Source organism: Danio rerio, chromosome 5, assembly GCF_052040795.2.
Source record: "Danio rerio strain M-AB ecotype USA chromosome 5, GRCz13ab, whole genome shotgun sequence".
Classification (NCBI taxonomy): Eukaryota; Metazoa; Chordata; class Actinopteri; order Cypriniformes; family Danionidae; genus Danio; species Danio rerio.
The window spans coordinates 18011201-18030394 of record NC_141025.1 but is presented as its reverse complement, the minus strand read 5'-3'; the positions used below and the strand labels follow the sequence as shown (position 1 = coordinate 18030394).

Sequence of the window (19194 nt, the reverse complement as noted above, 5' to 3'; positions counted from 1 at the left end):
ACTGTCCCTTTTAGGTTTTGATTTAAAGCGTGCCATTTTAATGGCTGCTGCTTTAAATTCAAATGAGATTGCTCCCTCAACACTTTTTTTTAATAGAGAGCAGAGCAGCAAATGCCTGTGCATCACCATAACAGCCGATTTAAAACAAGATCTCTAACTTTATCTCTGCGAAAAACAGTGTCAAAGAAGTGTCTCAGAAGTCTATAGAGACAACAGTGATCATTTGTCTATCCTAAAACTGCACATTTATAACGCTTCTAAGTTGATGACATTATCTTCAGGTGAAAACTTTAATGGCAGACGGCTGCTTACTAAAAAGGAAGAGATTTTCACTAATGGAGGGGGCTCATGGGCCCGATGACATGTACAAAAAGAAAACGTCAATCAGGGTGTTTTACAGACTTTTTGTATAAAGTTTGACTTTATTTTTTAACTATTAAAGACTGGCTATATTCACATTGCTGCCACTCAACTGTGTTTTAGACCCTATAAAAGTGATCTTCGATAATAGGTCCCCTTTATAGTGGTTTGCAAAGCATTTTACAGTTTAATATTTGTATTTTGGATAGCAAAACTTATATAACGATTGTTAATGTTTAAGCTAAAGTCTACATAGTATCAAACATCAACAATATTGCTACATATTAAGTTTTAAGGTTGCCAAATTTATAGGAACATCTAACAAATTTATACTTGCAGAACATGGTAAATGGAAATGTATTCTTCTTTTTTTACACAAAAAGGGCAAACTCTATTAAAGAAATATCTTTAAACTGATATATTTAAAGAGTTATGTCATTTTTATCTGAAAATCCGCAATGAACAAACTTTTACATACAATGATGTGAAACTTGCTATAAAGAAACATTTCATCGACGCCCAGAAACAAACAGAAAACCACAACCACAACTCAGATAACCAAAAGCCCTTAAACGAAAGTCAAAACAGGCTGAGACATGTTAGAAACAAGTTTAAAGCAAACACTTCCACGGTGCAAGGGGAACTACAAGACTCAAAAATCATTTGTATGCTCATAAATCTTAATGGAAGAAAATATATCCTCCACTTCAATGCACAAGTGTTTAACAGTAATAGTGTTCGCGGAATGAGAAACTTGGAAAAGGTTTGCCTGTTTAAAAAGAAAACACTATTACTTAATGAGCCACTTATGACTACTCTCAATTTCATCCCCATTATTTTTATTGCAATTTTCAGAGGAGCACTAATGCTAGTCTGTCGTTTCTGTCTTTGCCGAACAGCTTTTTCTGCCAGCGGGTGCTTCTTGAAAGAAAAAAAAAAAAAACTCAATTGCTGGAAAATAGTACAAGTGGTGAATTTTCCAACTCGGCCTTGAGAATGTTTATTGCTTACTATTTACAGTCTTTCACAGAACATTGTGTTGACTAATGGCGAAGAGAAACAAATAAAGATAAACCGCATGACCTCAGTGAAATCTTTTAAACAGCATCTTACAGTAGGTCACAGTTTTTATTATCTCTCAATTTTCTCCACCTCTTCCTCTCCCACACTCACTATAGCACAGGTCAGGAGGATGCAAATACAGAGGTTCATTGTTATTATTAATATGGTTATGGTGTTGTATTTAAAAAGTGCCACAATGCCCAAGTACGGGCCAGTATAAGATTCTGACAGTATGGTAACCCTGGATAAAAATATCACGTTTCACAATATTGTAATTACTGCTCTAAAATATATTATTTTTAAATGTCTGAAAAAAATTTTTTTTCCATTTAAACACAATATATTTTATTTGGGAAACATTTAAAATATTTAGCAAGACTAAACATGTCAGGCTAAATGAATAATTGACTTCTACTCTCTTCATTTGTTTCTAAAACTAATTTTTTTTTACAATTTAAAACGACATCTTTGGACATCTTTTCTGCTGGAGATATTGTTGTCTTAAAAAAAACATAAATAAAATATCATTCAAATACATTAGGAACGGTATTGCAGAAAATTTTGTAGGTTTTAAAACCTTGACTTTTGTAAACCACGGTATACCTTGAAAACGGTTATAATCCCATGCCCACGCCCAGCTACCCCTCTCCAACCCCCTGTCTAAAGACTGATTTATACTTCTGTGTCGAGTGATCACTGTGACCCACGACGCATGCCTTGATTGCAACCTTAATGTTCAACTACTTTGATCATAAGGTAAACACAAAACAAAAATTTCCATCTGAAGATCCTTAACGAAACTCTACTCTTGTAAGCACTCGCACCATCAGGCTAGCTGCTCTCAGCACCACCCACACTTGTCAAAACTACCAAGCCAACCAATCACAGAACTTGTGTTATTTCTTGTTATTTTTTGAGAGATGCATGTCACCGTCAGCCACGGTAAGGGCTATACGAGCTACCATGCTCTTGACGCAGAAGAATAAGAGACCTATCACATTGAACGTGCTTTTCGCGTTTCAAAAACGCGAGGCTAACTGCAACGCCTTTTTGTTGACAAGAAAAAAAGAAATGTGGTGCAGTTGTTATGTCGATAGGCAACGACTGAATCAGCTGCGCATTGTGCAAAGTGTTGTTGATAATATTGGTATAATTTCAATATTTATTAATACTGTGATACTCAGCAGCACTTTCGCCTCACAGCAAGAAGGCCGCTGGTTTGAGGCTCAGTTGGCATTCATGTGTGGAGTTTGCATGTTTTTCCCGCATGTGTGTGGGTTTCCTCCGGGTGCTCCGGTTTCCCGCGAAGGTCGCATAAGCAGCATGCAAAACACTTGCGGCTGTTAGCAAATCATTCAAACCTCTCATTGAAAAAAGAGTATTCAAAATGGGCAGCCTTAAGACTGTTCAAAACAGCCTCTACATCAGCCTTAAGACTGTTTAAAACAGCTATCAATACGTTAGACATCTTAAAGCAGCTAATGTGTAATTTTGAAAACATCAGCTGGTGAATCAATTGAATCTTCTGTTATGTTGCATTTTAAGAAAGATATGTAGTAAATACAATACCAACAGAATAAGGGTAAAACCAGTTCTTCACCATCATCCTCATTCACTTTAACAAAAATCATCAAACTGGAGATACCACATTCCAGTGCAATGCTTTATATAGGCGCTTCCCAAAAATTCCTAAGCTTCCACTTTGAAATCATCAGCCTCACCTATAATTTAACTACTAGTCATTCAATAAAAACAGGTTTTATTGTCTTTTAATACGTGAAGTTTTTAAACTAATTTCGAGAGGAGCACGTGATATAATTGACAGCAGCTGGCCACCTATCTACACTCATTAGTTAGCCAATCAAATCTATCCTAACCCACTATAAGTAGCCTAGCTAGACATTACTCCCTTATCTTCGTTTTCCGAAGAAACAAACGACAGGTCCGCTCTAGCTTCTCCAAAAGTTACTCACGGACAAAACGGATCCTCCACATCTCCTACTATTCTTCAACTACAATACCACACCACCTTTAATACCATCGTCAGCAACTACAAAAAATGACAAAAACAACAACAACAGCGACGGCGGCTGAGATCACAACAGCATCAGCGCAGCTACATACAAGAAAGAAAGCTCCGGGCTCCCTGAAACACCAGCCCCGTCTTAACAACAACCAGCCCAGCATGAAAGTCAGCTCGAGACCGAGGCTCCAACGAGAGGCCGTAGGCCTATCCACTCCAGCCAGATCACAATGCAATCCCCAGCTCCGCTACGTACCTTCTCCAGCATCATCATGTGTCACTCATATCCAACAACGACTGTCACTGAACTCCTCCAAACTCCTAGACGCCGGGACCATAATTCAAAGCCGCTGCATTAAACCCAAAACACTTGCGAATCCACGTCTTCACCGCCACCCCCAGGACATAACACGCTCCTGCCACACCCCCTATCCTAAACAGACATTAAACCCGCAATCTCTCCGCCTCCCCGGAGAATCAAGGAAAGGATTAAAAAGCAATATTGGATTTGGACATATTGCAGCAATCATAATTCTAAACACGGATAAAACCTATCTCCCGGACAATAAAGCAACTCTTGGGAATCCCACCTCACCTCTTCCATCCTGCAGCTCCCGATTCCAGTGCACACTCCAGTCCTCCTCTTTCAGCGATCCTTACCACCTACGCACCCCGCCCCTCTACCTTGCGTATCATTGCTTTTTCCCCCTCTCATTTTTACAAGCTCGCAGCTACTGCTGATTATTTTCTATTATAAAATAGAAATTACTTGTCGACTTTTGTCAATATGTTTATGCTTTTACTGAATTACGTTTGTAACTGACCTAATTTTCTGAATTTCTCATTCCAGGTTTCGTCTACTGAAGCACAGCCGATCTCGGCGCTCCCTTCCCACAACCTCACTAGCCGTCCACCAACGCTACACCAGAAATCACAGAGCAATTCCCTGTTAAGCACATCCATACCAGCCCTACTGAAATGGACATTAGAACGTTTCTAAAAACGTCTAATAACGGCTCTTTCATCTCCTCATAATTCTGCCTTTTTCAGCTTTAACAGCATGATTCTGCCAGATGAATATGCTTAAATTATCACGTTATAAACCAAGCAATCTCTCTAATCTAGACGGCTGCAGCGCTCGGTTGCAATCAACATTACACCCGCCACCCGATTTCTGGCAATCGGAGGTCACAATTACATTTCGTAGTCCGTTTAACATTCGGATGCAAAAGTAGCCCACACATTTATGCTTAAAAACGATCCGCTGGATTTCACCAATAACTACGGTGTTCGCACGTAATTCACCTACAAGTTCCCGTTTCTCTCTCCCTAATATCCCCCAGCTAAACTAGTGACCGGTTTTCTAATATTTGCATTCTCATTGCGGAAGAACCTCCGGCTTAAGCACTTCTATAGAATTCTTAAGCATCAATTTGGAGTGATAGAATTTCAAGCATTAATAAGCTACTTGAATAAATCGACAATCAGTCCCCTTTTATATTCTGGAAGAAATATCACGCTAAGCATAAACTGCTCTCCATCTAGAACATCAAACACACATGCGCATTATCCCGCAGGGATGCCTTTTCGTCACTCACCTATTTTATCTCGCAGCAGCAATCTCCGGAATAGAAGAGAAATGATCTAAATCCGATCTTGGCCGTAACAAACTCTGCCTGAAGGGCGTCGCAGAGGCGCCGACGGCGCGGTGACGCGACGCACTTACGACAGAGGATAGTAGATTAATGCGCACCAGACTCAAGCATTCATACTTTATCAAATAAACTAATCAATTATACAAATAGCGCTCCACGGCGCGGCAGAATACGAAGTGTCATGAATTGTGGCTGGGCACTACGGACAGCCGCATTGACTTCCTTATTATTTATTCCTTCCTGTGAAAGTCAATGGTTACAGGTTTTCAGTCTTCTTCAAAATGTTGTCTTTAGCGTTTAACACGGGAGTCACTAACCTCTGAAACTAAGAGCTACTTTCGGGCACCGATTAACGTGGAGGGCTACCAGTTGGATAAACACTTCTCAAATAACAAATTGCTCAAATTACTTATAATTATAATTTAAGTTTTTGGTTATTTTTTAATAATGAATAATATTCATCCAGGTGTAGTCACTGATCATGTTATGATTCTCTCAAAGTTACCAACAATGATTTAACAGGGTAGGAAATACCCTGTAATTAATATATCAACGTGCAACACTATTTTATTTATCTTTGCAAATATTTACATTTTAAATGATTACTTCTATATTAGAGAAAGCTTACTTGTAAGTGGTGTTATGGTGAGCTATTTTAGAACAGGCCTGTGAGCAACACACGAGAGCCTCGTGAGCTATCTGGTGCCCATCGGTACCATATTTGGTGACTCCTGGTTTAACAGAAATGAAATTCATAAAGGTTCGTAACCATCAGGTAGCGCTTAAAGCATGCGACCTGCTTATGCTTCCTTCCTTAAGCGCTGGAATAGAAGCCATTCATTTATTAGCTATCCAATTTCATCCTCAGTATATCCTTTTTACACAGATGCTGCCCCCTTCGTGGGGTATATTATCGGGGCCGCCAATGCGCTTCTAACGGGCAATATAGTCAATACATTCTGAGAAAAAAAAAAAAAAAAAATACTTCTGTACATGTTCCTAGTTGCATAGGAAATCGCTGACTCTCTTTTGCTTTATTTTCAGAAACTGGTATCAGAAGCAGAGCCGCAGCTGACTCCATCTCTCCTTTTAAGATGATAATAACATAACCACAGCATACACAATTTGCGTCAGCATTCATTTATACATTTTAAGTTACCCCAGAACACTTCATCAGTTTCTCACTGCTCAACACATCCACACATTCCGTTCAATAACATTTTTGGTTTCATAACACCTTAAAGTCATAGGACCATTCAGGCTTCCCACCAGATTCATAATCCAGTCACTCATTCAGAATTGGAGCCACCACCACAGCAGCACACCAGGGCTATCGTAACAACACATACAAACACTAGGAAAGTAGTCTCCCGACGCCTTCAAATCTTATATCTGACTCAGCCACAGCCATCTCAGGGAAGCTCAGAGGACCCTCACCAGCAGACGCAGTAATCCCAGCGGCCAAGGGCATGGGCCTAGTCCAGGGAGAGAATACGACCCAACCATACCAGCTTCCCGAGGGCAGAGGAACTACCCAGTCTCCCAAGGGCGCGGGCATGACCCAGCCATCTAGCTTCCTTTCTTCCTTCCAGCTGATTTGCACTCAGCCTTCTCCCCCTTTTCACTCACCTAACTCCAGTAGGAGTTCTCTCCCTGCCCAGGCCCCCTTGTCACCCCCGCCCCCCCCCCGGCCGCTGCCACAGAAGTTTTCACTGCCCCCCAACTTTTCTAACTTCTGTAGGACCCCGCCCCCCCCCATGGCTCTGGCCCCCGCAGGGGCGTTACCCCGAGCTTCGATTCTCGCAGGAATCATCTCACTGCCCTGGCCTTAGCTTTTTATATTATATGTCATTCCATAATGACATATAGTATAGCACTATTTATTTTTCTCTCTGTTTGATTTTATTTATATAAATTTATATCTATATGCACCCACGCATATAAATATGAATTTATATATAGTGCTGTCACCCTCACGCTCTGTTCCCGCAGGAACACCCCTAGAGCACCTATACCGCCCGTCACCCTCCAGTAAGAAGTCTTCCCCCTCCCCTCATCTTTCCCGACTCCTACTGGAGCAGCTAAATAGCTCACCCAACCCCAGGCTGTGACACGAGTCATGTCACCGACCCTCCCCGGCCCTAGCTTTTATTTATGTTTATTTTTTGTTTATTTCTCACACTTATCTTTTATTTTTTAATTTATTTATATATATGTATATATATATGCACCCACGCATATAAATATATATTTATATATAGTGCTGTCACCCTCAAGCTCTAACTCCCGCGGAGTTAATCCCGAGCACCGGACCCCCGCAGGGGTCATCGCCCAACTGCCATTTCCCCCTTCAGCTGGGGCTTCACCGACCATTCCTTTTCCCGACTCCAGCTGGAGATGGCACATACAGCTCTCTCTCCCGCAGGAGAGCCAAGAGCTTCGACTCTCGCAAGAGTCAGTAAAAACGCCCCCCCAAGGCCCTAGATTACCCCATTATATATTTATATATCTATATGTTTCATATAAATATATAATTATATATAGTGCTGCCACCTCCCAGCTCAATCTCCGCAAGGAGTGTTCCTCGAGCAAATTACTCCTTTGGAGTCCCCGCCCCCCCTGCCCCCCTTCACCCCCCTCTCCAGCCGGAGTCCTTCACTCCCCTTCCCTTGTAATGACTCCAGCAGGATTCCCGCCCACCCCATGGCTCTGACCCCCGCAGTGGTCTCCCCGAGTCTCTACTCCAGCAGGAGTATTCACAGCCCAAGCCAACTCTGCTCGGGTTCCCGCAGGAACCTGTTTCACCCTTTGCTCCAAAGGAGCCCTCTTTACCTTTTCTTTTTCAAATAACTATATCCAGCAGCCGGATATAGCATTTCAAGCCTTTTGGGGAGTTTCTTCGAATACACGGCTGCTGTCCCGAGCTTCATGCATTTGGGGAGCTCTCGAGAACCACCTGATCTCGTACTCCCCTCACATGCTCTATGGACCTGGCGGGAGCCCTGGGCTCAACTATCTCCGAGCTCAGGGTTCTCTCCCGGGACAGCATGCCAAACCTGCTTACAGCTGTCAAGCAATATCTAAGTGTGAACTCTTGAAGTGAAGTTTTTAAACTAATTTCGAGAGGAGCACGTGATATAATTGACAGCAGCTGGCCACCTATCTACACTCATTAGTTAGCCAATCAAATCTATCCTAACCCACTATAAGTAGCCTAGCTAGACATTACTCCCTTATCTTCGTTTTCCGAAGAAACCCCCCATCCACCCCTTTCTCCTCCTTTTCTCCTTTACAAAAAGGTGAGCTCTCGAGAACCACCTGATCTCGTACTCCCCTCACATGCTCTATGGACCTGGCGGGAGCCCTGGGCTCAACTATCTCCGAGCTCAGGGTTCTCTCCCGGGACAGCATGCCAAACCTGCTTACAGCTGTCAAGCAATATCTAAGTGTGAACTCTTGAAATGGGTAAAATGGGTAAAGCTATGACAGACATCACATTTTGAATACAGCACTAGGCATATATTACACTATGCAGTGTCTTTTACAAAAAACAAACAAATGTATCTTAACTCAACAAATATTCCATGCATGATGTAAAAAATATGCAGTCAGTTCTATTTTAAAGTGATGGTTCACCCAAAAGTGAAACTGACCTCATAAGTATTCTCCCTCATGTGGTTATAAACACTTCAGTTCACACAGAAGAACATCCAGTATTTTGAAAAAATACTATGGAAGTCAATAGGTCTTATTAACCAGCATTCTTTAAATCAACTTACTTTATGTTCAAGAAACTCAAATAGGTTTTGAAGAAGTGACGGATGAGTAAATGATGACAGAATTTTCATTTTTGGAGTGAACCATCTCTTTAATGTCACGCTCCAATGCTATAAATGTAATGTTTCAAATGAGGTTTCTTTTTAGTGACCATTTGTGTTCACATTTCAGAGACTCTTTCCTCTTAAAATCAAGCTTTGCCTCACTTTTGTATACAACACATGCATGCTATAGAATGAACAAAGCCATCTTAAAAGATCTACAAGAAAGCGGAAAAGCAAACGACTAAAAAGGATGAGGTTGGCAACTGTGGTTTCAATCATAATCTGTGTGTTTTGGCGCAGCATATTAAGCATGAATATATTGTCTTGGTGCGCAATCTCACAACACATCCAGTAATGATCACACTCTAGGTCAACAGAAGGACAATACAGCTTGTTACGGTCCGTGGGAGTTTGTATTTTTGTGCCTTCTCCCTCTCTGTTTTTGCTTGACTCCCTTCGCCTCTCCTTGTCTGTCATTTGCTCTTTGTCTTGCCCTATCACCTTTTGTTCCGCTATTTTCTCTCTACCAGGTACCTGCTGATTGGATCCCGAGCATGTCACTCCTTATTAGGGCAATTCCTTGTGGACCAATTGGACTTCGTTCCGCGGACTTTAAATTCGACCAGCACGCCTTGTTTTACAGAATGCTGTATGTGTTTGTGTGTTGGTTTATGTTCGCTCGCTTCTGATCATACTGTATGTTTTTTTCTGTGTTTCTGAATAACTATACACCAATGTAAATTAAGTCAATAAGGTTAAAGAGTTTATCATTCCTTTTTGGGGAAAAGGGAATAGGTTACTAAGTCGCGAGACATACTTTTTGCCCGTAGGTATCTTCAATGTTCAGAAACACTAGGTAAGTGGCTGAGCGCCGCATTTTGTATTTTTGCTTATTATTTCAGGGAGTTTATGTGTGGCTTTGCAAATGCTTAAGATTTCCATTTCTTTTTCACATTTTGATTTTTATTAGTAAGTTTAGAAGGGGATCTTGTGTTCTAGCTTAGGTGGCTTTTGGTTTTGTTTAGTTCTTTGCTTTGGCGCCACTCTAGTTCCTTTTCCCCTGAAACTTTTTGATTGTATTTCTTTTTTTTATTATAAATACATTATACAAAGCGCACACATGTAAACCCATCTTTTGTTGGCTTCATCTTTCTTCTCCTCATAAGAATAAACAAATCGATTGGAAAGTTTGTGTCCTGGTGTATTTTCCATCCATCCACTCAGTAATAATCTAATATTATAAATGTTACGTTTACCCTCCCTAGACAACCTATTTGAATCATAACACAGCTACTATTAAAAGTGCATGAATGTGGAACAACTTAAACCCCTGTTAATTAACTGTATTAAGCACTGTCCAATTGTGATTGAATTGACAAAAATGCTAAATGTGATCAAGTATGAACTAGGCCTTTTTTGTCACACTTTTTATTCCATCAAGGCTCAATTTGGACTGTTTGTGAAAACCGAATTGAGATTTAAAAATAGTCTACATCTAGACTAGTTATCAAAGAGACAGATTGACAGACTTCATGTGTATTCATTCATTCCTGTTTATCTAACCACATGTCTATATTTATCATTAGATGTCTATTAGTGTTCATTGACATGCTAAATTTAAGGTGCTTTCACACCTAGACATTTGTTTCAGAACTTGCCGTGTTTGCCCGCTTATCTCAGTTCAATTGGGCAAATGTGAAACCCACAATGGTTTTCTGATCTGAACCTAAACAATAAGTCCGAGACCGCCTGAATGATATGGTTGAAACAAACACTTGTGCGGTTCGATCATAGTGAGAAAGCAATAAAATCCAACAAATTAACAAAGCAGGCTGTATCATAGTGTATTATGGATATGTAATAAGGGATGGAATGACTTTAGATTTTGGTTGTTCTGGTCACGTGACTCACTCTGTTCACTCACGGCATTCTTTTAACAAGGTGCACCAGGAAAGTGTGAGCAGATCATACTGCTCGCGCGCCACGTGCATGTCACTGCCAATATGTGCGCACAAGCTGTGCACCTCCGTTGGAGATAACGAACTTGAATGTACAAAAGACAGGATATGTGAAAGACTTTTATTTAATAGCCTCAGCCATTGTTAAATGCCAGAAACGCAGTGTTGTGAAGCCATTTTGATGAATGTACTGTGACAAATTAAAACACGATTAATAGTGAAACTGGTTAATCGTTGCATCCCTTTGTGTAATAGGCATATATATGGATGAGAATGATGAGTAGAGATATCATTCCTACTAATAAAAGTGCGTTTCATGTTGAATACAAAAAAGAAAGCATACTGTCTAACTATATCTATATATATATATATATATATATATATATATATATATATATATACATATACACATACACATACACATACACATACACACACACACACACACACACACACACACACACACACACACACACACACACACACACACACACACACACACACACACACACACACACACACACACACATAAATACATACAGTTGAAGGCAGAATTATTAGCCTATTTTTATTTTATTTTATTTTTTAAATATTAAATATGATGTTTAACAGAGCAAGGATATTTTCACAATATGTCTGAAAATATTTATTCTTCTGGAGAAAGTCGTATTTGTTTTATTTCAGCTAAAATAAAAACAGTTTAAAATTTTTTAAAGACTATTTTAAGGTAAATATTGTTAACCCCTTTAAGCTATATATTTTTTTAATAGTCTACAGAACAAACTATCGTTATACAATAACTTGGTTAATTACCCTAACCTGCCTAGTTAACCTAATTAACCTAGTTAAGCCTTTAAATGTCACTTTAAGCTGTATAAAAGTGTCTTGAAAAATATATAATAAAATATTATTTACTGTCATCATGATCATGATCATCAAATCAGGATATATATTTGTGAGGACTATGTCTGTGGGTGTCATCATTCAAAATGAATGTGCACCATTTCGCTAATAAAGTTTAATTTCACATTGTTATAAATTAAAATGACAATGTATGACATCTGAGTGGAATCCTGGAAAATAAACCAAACTCTGACCAATGTGAGGAGAGTTTACTTGCATAGAAATTTTGGTTCGTTTAGAAACTTTGCCGTCTGAAAGAGAACAGCACCAAAAACAAAAAGTAACACTGTAACAATTTCAATCCCTGTTTTAGAACAAAACAATCAAGTTATAGGCCTTGCTTCAGCCAATATATTTATTAGATGTTTATTAGACATCTATAACATTTATTTAAAAACAAAACAATAAATGTCTACTATAATGTGGGTAACATCGGCTTATTCTGAATATATAGACCCATTTATATTTCTGGAGATTGCAAATTATGTAGGCAGAAGTATGTATGGCTGCATTTCGTCTTTAAAACAAACGCTACAAGGCGGTATGAAAGGCTTTCCAGCGGTTACCAGTTTGTCCAGTTAGCTCGCCATGTACATTGACAGACTTAGGGCGTAGAGAGAAGTTGACCATGACAATGGGGTTTGAGTCGGCGAAGAATGGTTCCAGAAAAATAATATTTACTGTCATCATGGCAAAGACAAAATAAATCAGTTCTTAGAAAGAGTTATTAAAAATAAAGTAAATAACAGGGTTAGAATATGGTTTAATCAAAAATGTGGTAAAATTCAGGTGAGGGCTTTTCTTTTTCTGATTGCTATATAAAACTGCCGGTTGGTTTTAGGGAAGGGTGTGCAGGTCAACTGATGTTTCTGAAAACACTATTGGTTGGGTTTAGGGAAGGAGGAGCGTGGGTCAGTCGATCAGTCAGTCAGTGAGTTGACAGCAGCCTCTGGTGGATTTACACAAGAAAAGCAGGCACAAATGGCACTCTTGAGAGAAATTTGAGAACTAAACAAAATTTGTACCTCCTGGGACGTATTTGGCACTCTTCAGAAATGTATATAGCGGTACGTTTTCAGAATGAGCCTGACTTGGATATGAAGCCTACGTGTCTTCACATGTCAGTGGAAGTAAACGAAAAGTGTGACAGCTCAGCCACAATAAGAACAAGCAGAGATCAGATCATAAAATGCAACTAATACACTTCGCGTTCACAAAATTCCATTTTGTAACATTAAACCCAGAGAAGGATCAACTCCCTAAGCAAAGAGGATTTACATCCTGTATCCAGCACATCCACACGCTCGCACAAGCCTCTTGGTTCTCAGGAGGGGGGAATAACTGCAGCATTCTTATCAATTAAGTACTTCATTACACAGAAGGACTTAAAGAGCTGGGAGGCATTATGTAATTTTGCTAAAATGCATCTCAAAGCCTCTACCACACTGCCTCATATCCCACAGCTGACATTTAAATCACCCCAGAAAATCTGTACACACAGGTAATCTGATTCAGAAGCAAATCGTTTAGTAGTAAACAAATGTATCTGATGGATTTCTTTTGCCAGATGGAGCGCTTTATTCATTGAGCTGTTCATCAGACATGCAAAACACGAGGAAGAGTTCGACACGTTTATCTGCAGTGGCCCGAATTACGCTGCTCATGTGGGTGGATTCCTAAAAGAATCATGCCAACCCGAAAATCTCCTAGCATGAAGTGATGTGCTGTTCATACGATGAACAACTATTTAGATAAATTGAAATGTAGTCTCTGGGGTTTCAATTTTCATCGTTTGTTTTCAACAATTAGCATGTTTACAAATTTGCAAGCAAAGCCAATAGTAATCAGAGCAGGCAGGACTCCAGACTGTAAGTGATTGTATTTGCAACCTTTTTTCCTGCCAGTGCGACTGAATTTTTGAAAGAGGTCGTGCTGGTGCCACTAGCGATTTGCAGAACTGATAAGCAATGGCATTCTGTTTGTGTATCAGAATGCGTTTCACTGGAATTAGATGACCACTATCCAGAGAAATCCAATGAGGAAGTTTGTTAAAGATCTAAACTTGTTTAAAGGGATAATTCACCCAAAAATTAAATCTCTGTCATCATCACTTGTTTAAAATCTTTTTTCTGAGTTTCTTTCTTCGGTTGGACACAGTTTTTTGAGGAATTATTTTGAAAGATTTTTGGTTGATGGTAGCCATTGACTGCCATTGTTGGAAAAAAATACTATGGAGGTCAATGGATACTATCAACCAGCATTTTTAAAACATCTTCTTTTGTGTCAAAAACAACAGAATGCACAAGACATATCACTCGTATAGTTTTGAATGGGGACAAGTGTAACGGTCAATATGGCGAATGAAGCCCTGCCTACTATACAGGAGCCAAACATCAATCACTATATACTGACCATTTCTAGTGGAAGAAGCTCAGATGTGTGCTTTTAAAACAGTTTGGTGGTCAACAAACAAACTGGAATCTCAGTGAATACTTGCTTCACAGACAAAAGAAATATATCCACATAAAGCTTGAAATATTTATTTTTAAATGAAACCACTACACTTGAAAACAAAACATTCTGGTTTTGTAATCTTTATAAAACAAATGCCCGTCCTGTCGAACATGACAGCAACTACCCAAACACCCACAAACTAAAAAAAAATCATTATTCAGAGGATGATAAATTGTAGAACGGCCATAAATGAGGTTGGTGTTGTGATCTTGTTTCTTTTGAGTGAGCATGCGCACTAGCTTGGGCAATCTAAAAAATATGTTGACTTAGTTTGAGCAAGGACATTTAGAAAAGAAACTTGTGAGACAGTTGTTATTTAATTTTATTGGTCATTCCAAAAATGTATTGTAATCATAAGCTTGGCAAACAGTTTTGGAGAATTTGATGTTTCCCCATTCAGATATGCTCACCCCATCGCGGTGAGCATATTGCCCGAGAGGCATTTCAAAGATAGCTGCAGAGTTAAAATAACTTGTCTCAAAGGGACTTCGTTAGTGTTTAACAGAGAAAAAAAAAACATTAAAATCACATGAGAGAGAATAAATGGTGAGGTAATTTTCCTTTTTTGGGTGAACTATGCCTTTAAAAACACAATGCTGATGCGGTAAACACCTGAACAATTGTACAACTACAATCAAGTTAGAAGACTTTTCATTCCTCTAATTGCAAATTATTATAATGGTTTTACAGTGGTCTCATTTCATTGGAATCACTGGCAGAAATGTGGAATGTTCAGATCAAATTACATTATTAAACATGTTAAAGGAGTGATGTCAAATAATTACTGTATGTTTTTTTTCATTTAAACTGTACAAAATGCCTTTACATCATAGTATTTTTTATAACAAATGTCATAAAAAGATGGGATACCCTTTTTAGTGAGGTTGTTATACAATACTTGTGGTTAAAGCAGTGTAAAATACTGTATTTTTGGCATTTATACTGTACTAAATGCCTTTACATCAAAGTTTTGCATAACAAATGTCATAGAAAGCATACATTTTGGTTAACTTTTTAGTGAGGTTGCTATACAATTCTTTTAGTGATCTACAAATGTATAAGTTGTAGCTGTTGCAGTTTTAGTTAATAAAAAGCACTTCTGCTACTCTCAAGTCAAGCTTCTATGAAACTTGTAATACAATTAGTACCACATGAGCAGCTTTACCAAATCAAGTGTTGTTATCTCCATCTGCAAAATTGAACGCCAGTAGTGCCAATGCTCTCAAACATTAGTCTGGAGCCCTGGCAGAAAATGTCTATTTATTAGAACATCTTTACACGGCCGATTTAAAGTGGCCCTAAACAGGGTCTGTGTGTGCTCAGAATTCAGAGTAAAGACGCTATGCTGCATTAAACGGTCTGCGTAAATACACATTTTTGTAAATTTATGCCTCTTCAGATTTGGCTTCTGTGTCGTATAAAGAGATGAAATGCCTGAACAGGTCTATGAAGCGGAGAAACTTCTGCTCAATTAGTAATGTTTAAATAAACACACGCAGTCTAGCTTTTTTTTTTTACATATTCATAACACATTCAATAAATCATTTGATCTCCAGATCATACTATGAAAACTGTTTTCACAGTCGATGTATTAGAATGTCAGTGTTTGTTTATGTGACTGAGCCTTGTTTTACAGTTCACTGGTCATGTTAGGCCACTGTCATTTGTCATGAATGTACTCGCACTCGCTGGCCAACAACCACCACTTCAGCTGACTATACAACTCTCAGTCAAAGGCAGTTTGCAAAACACATATGTAAAGCTGTCGCTCACTTGCCCTTATTAGCTTGTCTGTTAGTACTACAAGTTTAAACACACTATTTGATGAATCAATGATACTGTCTGGAATAAACACACATGTGCGCACAGGCAAAACAAATACAGCCCACATTCACCACATGATGGCTAACAGTTCTTCAGGTTCACTTAAGAAAACAACGTTGACATAATGGGTGCTGCTGGGGATCTGTTTTAAATAAACATTGGTCAATGGTGTGATGCTATTTTTTTGTGGTAAGAAACTATTAGGCAATGTAAAAACAACGAAATAGTTAAATGCAAAAAGCAACAACAACGTACAGTCAGTGTGGCATCCAACAATTACAAGCCCTTCTTAACTGTGTTAAGGTCACCAATATATAACATTTCATTTTTTTAATGAGTCAAAACAATTTGCTCATATTATTGTAGTACTGTCTTCATATTCACAACTCGGATGTTTAAAATGTACTCAAGCTGCAATCAATGAATGTAATATTTTAAGTCTGTAAAAAAATCATCACAGGAAAATTGCTTTAGCTAAGTTGCCTGTAAATAATAATACCGGAAAACGTGTGACAAAACCAGTAAGAAATGGAAAAACAAACAAACCTTAGATCTTTTTAAAAATGTCAGTGAAGTAATTGCACTTTTTTTTTTTTTTTGGAATCTTTGAAGAGTAAATCATTTTTGAGCAGGTTATGAGTAACCCCAAGAAAATGTATTTTAATTTTAACATACAATTCTCGCTCAATTACCCCAATAAACCACTAATTAGCCACTTATAAATAGTCATTAAGGATGTACTTTATTAGGCCGGGATTAGGGATGTAGAATTAGATCATACTCTATAGGTCATAAACTGTTAATATCTTAATAATAGGCAGGCAATAAGCTAGTAGATAATATTGTAAATTGTTACATAAACTAACGTGCTACTACTTCTTAATATTCACAACTCTAAAGGTACTTTTTATGTACTTAGAGAAAGAGAAAAGCATTTTAGTCTTTCCAAACATAACTTTTTAGTATGGACAACAGCATTTGTCATAGAAAGATTTGTTCCAACTCAGAGCTGCAGGTGAATAAGTGTATGAATCCCTGATAAGTGTGCATTAAGTTATAGAAAAATATCATTTAGACCTTAACTTATATCACATAAGTAACTTCAAGAAACCATTTTGATATTCACAACTCAAACTGTACAATGCACTCAAGGAACAAGTACTAGTCAACTTAATGGATTTTAAACTAGGTTTAAACCAAGAAAACAAGTCTATCATCTTGACTTGAACAACAGTATCTGTCACTGAAACAGTACAGTCACGGTATGCGCCGTATCAGAGTTAAATATCAGCAGATAATAAGCGTCATTTAAGTGACATTTACAGATTTCAAAAGCCCCTAAAACCATCAAGACCACAACTTCCTATTTGTCAGAAATCATGTCAGCACTTTACCAGATGACAAAGCCAAGTGGTATTAGAATGCTTGCTATTCAAACCGACTGTTTTACTGTTTTCCTCGAAGTGACCTGCCAAACAATGTTGACACACTTCTGCAAGAGTGACAGCGCGAAACATCAAAAGCCATGACCTCTATTACGTCACCGCGTAGTCTTACTGTATTTTGTCATCATTATCGCTCACTGACAAGAGAACTTCAGGAATGCGACACAGTGACAACACCGAACACCTGTTTAGCGCCCTCAGAAGCGGTTATGTCATCATCACAAGCGTGTAAAGAACAAAAAACTTGAACCGTCGCCGCGGCCATAGACGGTCGGACGTGTTCAGAATATTCAACCTGGTTCTTACCTCGAGACGGTCCAAACTGACGAAACTGGCTATAGCAAATCCATCAATAATATCCTCCTCCTGAGAGCTAGACTCGCGTCTCTTCCTCCGCGGGGGTCGCGGTGTTCTGTTCGAGGATGTCGAGCGTGGCGGAGCGTTTTTACCGGGACTTCGCTCCCGTTCGGAACCAGACGAGGGGCTCCGATTGCGGGCTTCCCCGGCGCGTGCCTCCCGTTTCCGTCCCCTCTCCCGCTGCGAACGGGATCTGCGACTCTGCTTCACTTTCCCTTCCATTTTAAAATCGGTGCGATGTCCTCCCCCCGCCCCCCCGCAAAAACCCAAAAGAAAAAATGACACCCGATCACGTAAAAACCAATCGATTCCACACAATCAGTGAAACACACCCATAAGATACTGAAGCCTGTAAACAATTTACAGTATGACCTTGGATGTTAAGCTCCGTAATGTGATAAACAAACAAATGTGATCCATGCAGGTTGAGGCGTGTAGCTATAATCCAAAGCACAGCGTCACAGGATCGAAACGCCTTGTTTCATTAAAACAGGTGCAAAATGGCTGTTTAATTGCAGTAGCGTGAATTCCACGCGCACGGCAACTTTGTTGCAACGCTATACAATAACATCAGCTTGTGTACATACTGCAGACCGCGCTCTGGACTCATGTCGCCGGCCCAGCTTTAATTTCCACCCAATCCATGAGCCACTGTGTCAGAAACAGCATAAATAAGCCTCCGCGTGTGTGTCGCGCAATTTAAAAATAGGAACTTATTCTATCAGCAAGTTTCAGCGTGAAGAGACGCCACAAAACCATCCGAGACAACGCGGTCCGCGTCAACGCTCTTATATATATCCCCAAAGATCCTTCCTCAGCACGCAATCCACCAGAAACAAACCATATCCAAGCAAGAAAAGAGTTCGTTATCCAGAAGAGAGTAAGTTGCAGGCGTCCATTCCTCAACGCTGCCCGCGCGCGCTGCGGCTGAAGGCAGAGACGACGGCGTGTTTGTCGGAATACGTGAAGCTTCGCTAAGTGCCTTTAAAGAGACAGCGGATGATTCACATCTCCGCTTCTCTCTCTTCTTGCTCGTCAGAAATCGCACTGCGAAGTGTAAATGCTCCGAGTCAAGCAAACTGACGTACTTCCGCCACTTCTGCGATTGCCAGAGGAAGTGAGCTGGTTTATTATATTACTCCGAGGAACTTATTTTTTCGTGGCATGTCATTTGCGGGGTGTTTCTCGTGTGTGACGTCCGCCTGTCAGCGGGGGGAGAGACGCGCAGTTAGCGAGCTGTCAGCGGCCAAGTGCGCATCAGTGAAGGCAGCT

The 19194-nt window shown here is 39.5% G+C and overlaps 1 protein-coding gene across 34 annotated transcripts in view; it reads right to left on the bottom strand.

Moving 5' to 3' along the window:
* Nucleotides 1–18986, bottom strand: part of fbrsl1 (fibrosin-like 1) — a 571252-nt gene extending 552266 nt beyond the window's left edge. For all 34 annotated transcript variants that reach the window (NM_001443006.1, XM_087252062.1, NM_001443007.1 and 31 more), the window contains 1 exon segment: nt 17872–18986. In NM_001443006.1, the coding sequence (NP_001429935.1) occupies nt 17872–18144 (273 nt within the window). In that variant the 5' untranslated portion in view covers nt 18145–18986.
* Between the last annotated feature and the right edge of the window lie 208 nt (nt 18987–19194).